We start from the raw sequence: 12882 nt of genomic DNA on the forward strand, positions 1-12882 counted from the left end.
TAGGATGCATGGGGTTTAGGTTTAGAATAAAACCCAAAACCACAATCTTAATATGGAAAGACTGAAAGCTGTCTTCATGCATGACTATGATATATATTAAAGCTATCACATTGTTAATGTGTTGCAATCTGAGCTGCACATTGAGAAATTCCAATCAAATGTGTTAACATGGCAAAAAAGCATTGAATCTTGGATACGAGTGTCCACACAGCAAGCAACACCGTTATGACAATGGCGTCGAGCTACATATAAATCAAAACCGTGTACATTTTATGATTATCGTTGATATACGTCATGTATATGAAATGGAAAACCAAAAGGCTTCAGTGAAATCTGAGGTTAACGGTAGAGTAAGAAGTACGGTGGCGATAGGCCACAGTATTCGCTAAAAACTCATGTGAGAAAAAATACATCAATCAACTAAAAAACAAGCAAATTATGACACAAATTGACAACACATACAGGGCATAAACATTGCACATATTAATTTTTGCGCTTAAATAACGTGTACAATTTCACTGATGTTACTGTACAAGGCAAATAATTTAACTCTTTTTTTTCTCTACCGATTTGTTATGATTTACGTTTGTCAAATTGATTCTGGTACAAATACTTCAGAACAGCTTTGCTGTGAAAAAACGCAGGCATAGGTGACTTAAAAAATCAATACTTTAGGAATAGTTGCAGACACTCTTGGGGTTGATGTTAAGTTGATCATTTGTGTTGAATAAATGTATAAAATGACAAAATATCGTGACACACCGAGCCAAAACTTTGAAGGCGTACACTGCCACCTACCCACAGCTGACATAACGGAGTAAGGGCTCATTAGGCGAGCTGCTTGCTGTGTGAACACATAATGATGACAAACAATGCCATGAGTAGACCCTTATTGCCATGTTAAGAAGCCAGGGCATTAATGTAACCCATGGATTACCATCCCGGAGCACAACATGTGTATTAGGTTCAGTTACTAACAATTAATTACTTTTGGCATTCCTCAGTGCTCCCCAGCTGGCGCAGCAAAACAGATCTTCATTCAGTTTTGGCAGGTGATACATAAAGCAAGATAGAGAGGCAAAACTAATACGTTTTAGCACATACGTACATGCAAAAATATTAATTGTCTACGCACTCAAGCTGCTGCATCAAAGAAAAAAATATTATTAGAAGGCGATGGAAAGTGGAAAGACTGGATTGTCTTTCAGAGCATTTCAGTTTAAAGACATTTACTTATTGACAAAACTCACAATGAGTGTAACAGAATAAAATCCACCAAGGTACTCCACTGCAATTCTATTAAGTTGTAAAAAATATTTCTTAGTAAGGATTAGTGTACAATACAGCTGTGATTCCATTGGCTTGCGTGTCTATGGGACAACATGAACGCAGGATGTTTTGTGCAGCTTATGTGTTCCTAAAATCTATTTGAATGCGTTTGGTTGAGGCCGTTTCTCTTATCGGTAAAGTTATGTACAATACGCCAGCATCTCTCGGCTGCTAGTTGGCCAATATTAACAGCAAATATTTTTTTTCAACAGCCCGTTTATTACTGAGACATCTTGACTGAGAGGCTACCAAAACCAATTTTAAAACAATTTACAATTTTCTTACTTTCCCATTTGTAAGAAAAATATTCTAGAGTGAAAGCAGATGGAAATCAATTGAATCACATCATTACAACTCAATAAAAGCTGGTGGGAAAACAGAGCTTCCATCCACACTAATGGAAAAAATAAATAATAGTTGAAATAATGAAATGGCACCACCGTGAAGACAAATCATGTACTACTTCTCTTTACTAAGAAAGGTATTTTTTAAGAGGCAGTAGTAAAAACTGCGTTGAAGAACAAACTGAGGTTGCGAAACATGAATTTAAAAAGTGAATTGGCCCAATAAAATAATTTAACATGATCCCTTGCTGCCTTCTTTTTGATTATGTTTTGAATGTGGTTATGTTCAGGGGGGGGGGGGCAGGGAGAGCATATCCAGTACATCAAACCTGTTTCTCATTTATGTCCTTTGTACAATGATATGTAAAGCATTCCATGCATTTTTGGAGCTGTTAAAACTTCGGGGGGGGGGGGGGGGGAAGGAGAGGGAAGTAATGGCTTGAGACAAATCACAGTATACTGGAAAGAGTTTTTGTTATGCAGTAGAGGAAGCGTGTGTGCAGACACATTTGGGGAAATTAATACAGTGGCTGTGTAATTTTACCCTCACACAAAAAAAAAGCCAACAGCACATCGATGATTACGAGTGGGGAAAGATGAAACGGGGGAAAAAGGAGAGCAACACGGTTATGCAAATGAGGATCAACACAAATCCAAAGGATGGATAGAACAAGGCACAGAATTTTCTGCAAATGGTTGAACTAAGTAAAATTCGTACCAGCAGTTCGGGAGGTGTTGAAATGGTGAAGCTCTCTACAGTGATTTCTGGCAACGTGTGGCACAGCCTTCCCACCCACAACCCCATCCCCTTCTCAGTTTACTGAAAACCCCAACCCTTCCATTTTTTTATCCTTTTTTGATTTATTTTCTTTTTTTTTTTACACACAAAACATTCCATCTACATCTGCAGACTAGACTAAACAACGGCTTAAAACCAGGCCTTTCTTTAAACCCCCCCCCCTCTCTTCTACTCCCTAAACCCTTGACTCTCACTAAAAAGTGATCCTGAACCAACTCGAATCCCTCCGTCAAACCCCCCTCTCCCCCTGCCCCGGCCCCAAAGACAGCTCGTGGTCCCAAAGAGGACACTAGAGTGAGGGGGTCCCGTTTTGATTAGATGTAGTACTCTTTCTTTTCGTCCGAGTTGGTGTGGCCACCCTCTGCGTTGATGATGGCTGTATCCGCGTCCGCTGCGTCGTCCGCTCCTTTGGCTTCGTGTGTGAAGTAGGTGCCTGAGGTAGAGGGGATGGAGGACAGAGTCACGGACTGGGTAATAGCCTGCTGCGTAGATGATACAAAAGATTAAAATGTGCCTCTACATCCCTCAGCACCTAATTATGTAAATCCTTCTCCGTGTGGCCATTTACACAAACCTAACACCAGCAAGCTGTAATATTCAGATTATACATCATTTCCACTTCTTTTCATTCAAATTGGCACATGAAAATCAGGGTTTTAAAATGATCGAGTGTGTGGAAGAGCATGGCTCACACCTTCAAATTAACCTTGTCAAGTTCAGAGGAGGGGGAAAAAGGAGCTTGCGAGCCCCTTAAAACTGAATTTATTCAAAGATTTATTCACATCCTATCACAGCAGAGGTTGATAACGGAGGCGACATTCTGGATCGACTGAGGATGGGCACTTAAAATGTGGAAATAAAAGCACAAGTGCTGCTTGAATAGATGGAAATAAGGTGGTGCTGCATCACAAGGATGGTTACCTGGGATATCTTGAGGATGTGATAAGAAGCCAAATCCTATTTATTTGTTTCCTTCTTTTTGTTCCCCATATTTATGTTCTCGGGCACTACTCAGCCTCTGATTGGCTAGTGTTCGTTGCCTTCTTTGCAGAATTGGTTAAATTCATTGCTGATGAAGAAGATTGGTGTATATTTGGTGAGGTAAGTGCTCCTGGTTATAGGTACAAAATGTTTGCCGATATGGATTAAAATTGGCACTTTAAGGTGTCCGACCCGATGACTTTTGGCCTTAGTTTGAACCGTCATGTCATCTATGCTGTGATCCGCATCCGTTGCCGGTTAATAAACTCTAATCCCACTGAAAGTATAGATGTATTGTTTTTCCTAAATGACTTCCCCTGGCTCCAGTCTCACATCTCAACATTGCTCTGCATAGGTGTGGCAACCAAAAGAAAAAATCTCCTCTCTATATCATGATTGCTCTTTCATGAATATTCATATCTGGCATCTACTGCAATTTTAAAAGCTTACAACTCGCACCATACACAATGCCATTAGGCAAAGTGGTCTCTGGTTGACTTTTACTGCTGCATAGTCACATGGATGCATTTCATTTATATGTTTCGCCACAAAAAAGGATCTTAATTGACTTTCCATTGCCATTGTTTTATGCTGAGAGACATGAAACAAATAGAATACATTTCAAAGCTATTTCAAGAAAATCTTTGGTACAATATTCCTGTAAGTAAGGAGGACATATACGCTAGTGGTTAGTGTAGTCTGTAAACACTGCATTTTCTTTAAACTGCCTCTAAATGTTTCCTGAGTTTTTCAGTTTTTCATGCCGTTTGTTGATTTTATTTTACTCCCTTTAATCAACATGAACGGTTTGGTTTGTACGGTAGTGATGTATCTTCATGTATTTATTTTCCAAAACTCAGTTTGTACATCCTGTCCCATGTTCTCCAAATAAAGAGGAGATTTATTTGCCAGGTGGTTGTTAGTCAAAGTCGAACAGTATCTTTATAACCCACCCACCTCAGAATTTCTACAGTAACTACAGTAACATGGCAGTCACGTGTGACGATAGGGTGGCGTTTTATTGGCTGATTGAGTCCAGAGCTCTGCTGTTTCACTCTGTCACCGCCTGTGGATGGTAAACATTTCCATCTACTGTCCATAGTTTCATTGATGCATGCTGTATGTGATAATCGGTCCCAATGCAGCTTTAGTTAGAAAGCAAAGGTGAATGCGTCAGTTGTGCGTATGAAGCTGTATTTTCAGGTCCAGTACCTTTGTGTCTTGCGAAGTAGCGCCCCAAGACGATGAGTAGACAGAGCATGGCGAAGACGACCACGGCCACCACTCCTCCAATCACTGCATGGTCCACCGTTCTGGGAGCTCCTTCTCCAGCTCGTGAATCTGAACGCAAAGGGAAAAGAAACTCAGTGTGGATAGACGACAGTTCTCTGTGTTACATTGTGGGAATAGCAATCAGCCACCACATCCCTGCTGGGACGTCTGACAGTCAAATGTGCCGATAGGCATCTGGAGATGATACTTTAAAACGATAGTTCGGTATTTTTAAGTGAGGTTGTATCAGGTACATATCTACAGCCAGTGCATTGCACAGTAGACGGCGGTCGGCAGGCCACCAGTTTGAAAGGGAACTTATCTATACTGTATTTCTTCGTGGAATCTTGCTTTGAAGAGAACATGGATACGTTTAACTTACGGTTCAGTTCCCTGTTGAAGAGGGCTGTGTGATGGCAAGATAGAGCCGTGAGAATATTCTAAATATAGCGTACACTCCAAACTTCCTCCAAACTCAGGTACTGCCGACCGCCGTCTAGCAGTAGGTAGTACACTAAGTAAGGATAAGTACCTTATAGAAACCCACTTCAAAACATCAAAAAATCCCTTTAATGGCCAAACTCATGAAAAATAATTAAAAAGTTCCAACAAGACTAAATAGTTGGTAAAATATGCACTCAATGGCTGTTCATCATGAAGAGTAGAGTATCTTTGTTTGATTCTCTAATGAACTTATCCACACCAAATGTGTTGCATTCACTGCAATACGTCTTCTTTTGGTATCTTTTGTTTTACTCCTGGGACAAGTTTGGCTCCTTTTTATCTAGCCGACATTTTAATAACCACTCTACAAAATTGCCATGACGATAACAGTTTGGTTTGCAATCAGGAATTGATTAAACTGAGCAGGACAGGAACGACGATGTTCCCGACGTGCTGTGTGAAATCACTCGGGGACAGATTTACCGAGAAAATGGTGTCGGGCAAACGTGCGCTGCGATTTTCCTTGAGTTTTTGTGGCCGCAATCTGTGTGTATTCAGCGCCTGATTTACTAAGGCAGCAGCTCATCAGCTCCTGGTACTGCCCTCCAGACACACTCTGAAGGAGAGCTCATTACTATTACTCTGAATAATGCTCGTAAAATTATGATTTCATACTCTCACTCTGTTTAGCCTAATTTATTCATATCTGTATGTAATAATCAGTTATTAGGGGAAAGCCAGGCAGTTTTTTTTACGTAGAACGCATGTTTCATTCACAAAGGTATGATCGAAAAATCTGGCCTGACCCCACAGAAACACACAAAATGTCCGTCTCACCCGCACAAATTAAAGTCGAACCACGGCAGCAGTTTTAAAAGCTGGAACTTTTATCAAAAAAAAACCAACAACATTACAAGCTAAAGTAAATTTGTGACGTAATCTCTGACATGCACCTGCCCATAGGTTTGAATAGTTGTCCATCTCCATGTCCACCCGAGTAACGCTGTGTTTACCCGCGGGTATAGCCAATGGATGGACAACTCTCTGTGGGTCTTGTCAATCCCAACTGAGCTATGCCTCCTTTTCTACCAGAGATCATTTTCCTCAGTACATTCAAATGGAATACATTATCAATCTCTGCTAACACATCTCCTCTTAGTATGTGTGCAATCCTCCGTTAATTCTATGTGCAACATGCACACTGTGACTCAAGCCTGGTGTGTCTGATTGATAAAAACAGCACATGCACCTAACACGACCTAACAGTCGATTTAACCTTTCTTGCATCAAATGTCAGTTTAAAAAAAAACGCCATTGTTGAAGAAAGCTGTAGAAGAAACTTTCAGGCAACCGTGCAGACAACAACACATTTACAAACTATTTACTGAGTGGGAATGTTGGATAATGTGTTTAAGTCTTGAATTGAATTTAAAAAAGCGCCAGGGACTGGACAACAAGCCCCTGAAGGTCTTGGCTTTAATGCTATGTGAAAGCTATTGATCAAGTGTAGGGATCCATGACAACCCAAAGTTAATATCCGTTAGGGGATGTGATTGGCCCTTCTAAGCACAAAGGAGGAGCACATTTTTTCATCACCAGCCCACACGATGTGCTGGAGTAAAATTAACGGGAGGGGTGGAGGTGGAGGTGAAGGTGGTGGAGAGAAGATAACTTACTCGGCGTAAGTGTTGCATTGAGATGTGACCTGGAATTGATTCGCCATCCACCTAGCACTTTGGTATACGATATAATGTGTGCATTACCAATGCATTTTCATGCTTTCAGCTTATTAAGATACCATTACACCATACACTTAACCTTCACGTCCTCGATAATGTCTTTTTTAAAGACAAGAAAGTAGGGAATGCCAGAAAAAGTAAAGTCAGAGCACTGAACACCAGCCAGCTCTTAGCAGTCGGATCACGTGGAGGAAACCATCAGCCCCCACCATCCATTAGCTATAGTAACTCGCTAAAACCCCGACACACGCTTCTCCCGCCTAGTTCTACACTCAAGGGATTTGCTGAGTGAGCTCCGGGAAAAAGAAGCAGCAGGCCACAATTTATTAACGAATAACAGAAACAGAGAGAGAAACATCATGGATAACATCAGCTACCACCCACCTCTACACACCGGCGCTATAACCTGCAGGGATAACAGAGGGAGGTGGGGGAGGCAGAGCAGTGCCACCTGTCAGACTCAACAAAACATTACCTGATGGATCTAATAGGTTATTTTGACTTCAGATTTTCTTTTTTAGTGCTGGGCAGATTCAATTAAACTGAGCAGGAATCCCTCTGACATCCAATTCGCTCTTGTCAGCCGCTGCTAAAGCTGTGCTTTAACACCCTTTCCTATTACGATGTTAATGTGGACTGTGGCTTTTGGGGAAGCAGGAGAGTGTGTGTGTGTGTGTGTGTGTTTGGTGTGTGCGGTGTGGTTAGAGTGGTGGGGGGTAGCTTGGACGGTTGTAATAAACGATTCCTGGTTGTCTAAATCAAATATTCCTGGTTAAAACTCTGATAAGGGGGAGGGGGGGGGGCATGAAAGTCTCCACAAGTCCATATCATACATTGCTTCGTTCCATTATAAACTGGAGCCTCGTGGATTAACCTGCGTGAACACGACTGGCCCTAGTCTGGCCTGTTGGTGGTGCTAGAGGGAAGGTTGTGTGGTCACTAAAACCTCCTCTTACTTTGAAAGAGCTTGAAAGTAGCGATAAACTACATGGGAATCACTTTCACCCCTGCAGGTTGCTTTAAGGTCAGAAATCCTTAAGGCTCCCCTCACCTGGGGCTCTCTCTCATTACTCAGTTTGTACGTCCTTGACTATTTTCCTCGCCTCCTCTCCTCCTTCCTTCGCCCCTTGTGCACCGGAGATGCCAGCAGATGAGGCGAGGAAGAGACGCAAGGAGAGAGGAGGCGAGGCGAGGGGCATTCCCCAAAATGAGACATTCTAGCTTAAGAGCTGTCATTTTAAAGCGACACTCAATTAAATATGATGCTGGTAGAGCGCTGTATCAGTATGGGTTCTAACCGCAGTGGCCCGGGTTCGATTCTTTTGCTGTGTCATCCCCTCTCTCTCCTTTCCTATCTGTCTTCAAGCTATCACTACCCAATAAAGCAGAGACGCCAAAAAATATCTTTAAAAAATAAATAAATCCTTGAGTCTGACAGTTTGTTCCAGCTTCTTCATTGAAGTTGTATGATGCTTACACTGAGAGAAATATTCAAAGCCAATACATCTTTTTTTCATAACTATTCCATCAAAAATAAATATTGTACATGTCATATGCATCATTTCATACTCATTTCACCAAAATTCAGCCCGACGTATTTGTTATCATTGGAAACTTTGGGATCTTCGATAGAATTGAAACTGAAGTTCTGTGTGTTTGAAGAGGTTGATTTTCACACTGTGGGCACAGATGTAGCCAATGGAAAGTGAAATTGAAAGGATAATTCATGGTTTAATACAAGTTGGGTAATAATAACCCTGTACCGGTACTTAAATGTTGAGATCTTAGAATTACTCACTTGGTTGGTTGTCATCTCTGAGAATGATCTAAAAATATATAAGACCAGAGTTGTGATGAACCAAAAATGATTCTTCAGCTTCATTGTCGGGTACAATTTATAAATATGTTTATTTAATCCAGTTGCCTTTCTTCCTGTATTAACTGTTCTGCTGTTCGTTGATTTGCTGGGTGAGATTTAAGTTTAGTTTCAGAAATAAACCCTGAATCCAAAATGTAGATGTTAATGAATCCAGCAGTTCTTGTCTTCTCTTTAATGAGAAAACAGCTTGTTAATACGTGCATGTTTTTCTCAACTTATTCCAAGCACTTAGTTTGTACCCAACTGAGAAATATTCTTCATGTCATGACATGTTGAAAAACAAACACCCTTTTCTCTGTTCTCCCAACATGACAGAAAAATAGAGGAAACTACAAAAAAAGAGAATATATTTGCTCTCATGCAAACACCTCTTACCGAAAACAAACGTCATGTGTATTGGTTGTTGTCACAGGAGGATTCCATCGTGCAATGTTCGTGTAGCGTGTTTGTGCTGTTTCCTAAAGTACATTTAGCTTTGGCGGCGTGTGTTTTAATCACTGACTGAGCACTGGCACCTGTTTTCTCTCCTTAGTTTGATTGCAATTAAGTCTTCTTAAAGTTGGATTTTACATTTTTAAAATGAGAAGAAAAAATAAGATGCATGATTGAATCACTCAGGATGCACACCGTCTCTTTCCCAAAATCAAAGTCAGCACGAAGCTCAACTTGTTTGCTGGATCTAGACCTTTGCAGGTCTCTCATGCCGCAGCAACAATAAGCCCAACAGACGGAGCGATGAAAGATGGTCTTCCTACAGAAGGTACGGATGGGATACCGTTTTCAAAACACAACCTTCCTTTGTATCCGTAACTCAACTGTATGTTGTCAAATCTTAACAATAAAGTCGTACAAAATATAAGCGCGAGTTGTGTTTAAAAGATGTTTGGTATCGGTGGGAACTAGAAAATCCAAGCTTTCTAATGCACCTAAACGCACCTTGTCTCAAAAACACAGTACCGGTACCTTTAAATGGGCCAACAAATCAGGCACAATTCACAATTTACATCCAGATTCTTGATTCAGTTACTTAAGGGTTCTACAGTGACGTTGGGACTAACAGGAGTCAGCCGTCATCTTGCACTAAGGGAACTCTGGCTGACCACTCGTTGGCTGTATCGAAGCAATTACACCGACAAGCCTTCCATCACGCTCTTCAGCTTGCTGAGACAAATCTGAGGAATATCTCGTAAAGTACCGTGGGCCTTCCATTCTCCACACATCTGCCTGTACAGCATGGGACTCTGCTTTTGTTAACTGTCATTTCAAAGGTTTTTTGTGCGACTTACGTTAATTGTAACATGGCGATGTGGAAATGAATTGTGTTTTGAATCAAAACTCCCAGCAAACAGCCGTCATTAAAACAGGAAACCTGGCCAAAACATGGAGAGTGCCTATATACCGCCTGTATTTTTGTATATTTTCATCAAATATACAGTCACAGCTGTAGTAAAGAGTCGGAGGGAACATTCAGGTGCATTATTGTTCATGAAATCTTGGTTTTAATGGTGATATTGCCTTTGAAATTTAAATTACATACGAGGGGATGATAACAATTACATTTTTTGTTTTATTGCATCTATTTACTCGGAAATGGGAATATAAATAGTTTACTTACATGGATTTATATACCTTATCAGCGCACTTTTCAAAGGACACCAGAAATATGCACATAAGCCTTTTGGTAGAGGAGCTATTGTTGATGATTTTTGGTGTTCTATTTTAGACATTTCTATCCTAGAAATAGGGCTAGAGCTTAACATGAAAAGGTCTTGATGGAATGACAAAGCCAACAATTTCTGTCATAATCAAACAAACAAAAAAAAAAGAAAAGAGGGTTGTCTGGGTTCCATTTTTAAAGAGCCCTGTTTATAAGCCAGAATAACTGTCTGCTTGACAGCTGCAGAGCATGTGCTGTCAGTTTCTGGAAGCACTCAGTCCCAACGATCAATTTGCACGTCATATCAGTGTGTATCAATTATGAGCAATTACTGTCACCTCTTGAAATACAGTTTATTTGTGTTATTATCTCACATAGGGAGTCAAAATTGCATGGGTCATTGTTTTAGCAATCAAAGAAGTGCACATTCAAGGCAATTGTATTTATTGCCTTTCCTTGAAAGTCACTTCTGTTGCAGTGTTCAGTTAAGTGCTTTCACGCATGTGTGGAGCCTAAAAACACAACCGATGTCCCAAAATGGTTGGTGCCATTTATATATATACATTTGAAAGAACCATGCAGCTGTTTGATCTCGACTCTAGAATTTTCAGACAAGTTTGACAGCCGTTCCTCCACCTTCTCGTCCCAGAGTGTCAAATCAACAGACTCTTATCACCAAACTGAAGAAAGTCGAGCATCTAGTAGCTAGAGAGCAAGGTACGTTTCTTTCTCAGTGTACGCGGAGACCAAACCAGAGCCAAAAGGAAAATGAAAACATTGCTCTGCGGCTGGTGATTACTGGTTGCAAACATGTTGTATTAAATAAAATGTAAACCTGGGTAAAAGTAGAAGTCTTTCCGAGGATGGGAAATATATTTTGATTCCCTATTTTCTTGCATTTCAATTTGTGAAAGTGCAGGATGGTTAAATATACAATTTAAGGTCATTCAGACGAGGATTTATGTTGATCAAATATTGCTATTTATTTGTGTTGATAAGGGAACAATCAAGTTTCAGTCAGTGAGCTTGTTTGGGAGTTGTTCTGCCCCCTAGTGGCCGAATATGAATGAATAAAGCTTTAAAGCATAAATAGCTGCTGTGTGTCGTCTGTTGGAGGCTGCTCAGAGGGAGATTTTATGATGGATCTACGGGCAATAACCCAGGGGTGTAGGGATGTAAAAAGATAGATGATAACCACAATGGGGGTGTTTATTATTACTGTATATCACAAGCAACAGTACTGCTTTCTGTTCTGGATCCATATAAAGTCCTTTCCAAATAAAACTGTGAGTCGCAAGTTGTCAGTTTAAAAGCAAGGTATAGCAGAAACCCGATGTAAACACAGAGGCAAACAGTTGCAGAATCCAGCTCTGTAATTTCATATTACGTTCATGTCTGTCTGGACTTATCTTAACGCTGACCCACAGCTCAGTCTCCCTTTGAAATGTGCAGCAATAGAAATGATTCATCACAGATGGGCATCAAACAAGGTATCCACGGGGCTAAACAAAGCATGCAACATTCAATCAAGAGTGGTCATTTTTTCAGTGGGAGAAGCGCTCACCTTAAGTGGGAGTATCTCATTTTCACAAGACATATTGACAGAGGCCTGATTTGAGAAAGAGGAGATCTCCGAATTGGATCTCCTAATCTGCTAATGAAGCATTCGTGATTTTACTGGTGTGCCCGTGCTGCCTGCAGATAGAAGGGCAATCAGGAATACAGCGGCGCGATGCGGGTGGGGTGTCATAAGAGCACATTGGCTCGTCAAGATCCACACAACACTCTCGGTTAAAGAGTGAATGTAATTCAAGTCCCAATGAACCTATTCATTGAACCTATTTAAATATGTCAGTTAAATCGTTTGCCTCTCGGGTAGCGCACTACACTGCTCACATACAGAGCGACTTGGCCGAAGACTGAGTCTTTTTCAAAGTATCAAAAAGGGTTTCGTGTTAAAAAGACAGCGGCGCCATTAAAAACAGAGTAGCTAAAGGGTCAAATAAAGTTGAAAATTAAATGATTAAAACCAACGTCATCAAGTTTTTACTTTTGTGGTGATTCAAGAGACAGTTCTGGCTTTGCGAGCCTGATCCCTGATTCCGAATAGTGAAGTCTGTTATTTAAAGGCCTCATTACTTTTGATATGTGGCAGTGACCTGAAAAAAACACTTGGCTTGAGGATCCCAACCTGATCACGTGTGATATTATAATACTTCAGCGGTTCAGAACTACACTTGTATAAATTCGGAGGGCTTTCGAGAGGCATATAGTATAGTACAGGTATAGTACAGGTTCCTAGTGTCGGTCGAGCTCCAAATGTGATGGAACCTACATTTCCCACAATGCAACAGACAGCATTTCCATATGTACTGTGAGATAAGAAGACACATGATCATTGGGGTTATTTCATGTGGCCATGTGTAAAATTAGTGGTG

The 12882-nt window shown here is 40.7% G+C and overlaps 1 protein-coding gene across 1 annotated transcript in view; it reads right to left on the minus strand.

The window, feature by feature from the left end:
• Positions 1-2770: 2770 nt before the first annotated feature.
• The window catches only part of cadm1a (cell adhesion molecule 1a), a 318772-nt gene continuing 308660 nt past the window's right edge, over positions 2771-12882 (minus strand). The window contains exons 10-11 of the mRNA XM_079283399.1: positions 4666-4794; positions 2771-2905 (exon numbers count right to left, since the gene is read on the minus strand). Coding sequence (XP_079139525.1) covers positions 2787-2905; positions 4666-4794 — 248 coding nt within the window. The 3' untranslated portion in view covers positions 2771-2786. The remainder of the gene's footprint in view (positions 2906-4665; positions 4795-12882) is intronic.

The sequence above is a fragment of the Melanostigma gelatinosum genome (assembly GCF_949748355.1).
Source record: "Melanostigma gelatinosum genome assembly, chromosome: 14".
Classification (NCBI taxonomy): Eukaryota; Metazoa; Chordata; class Actinopteri; order Perciformes; family Zoarcidae; genus Melanostigma; species Melanostigma gelatinosum.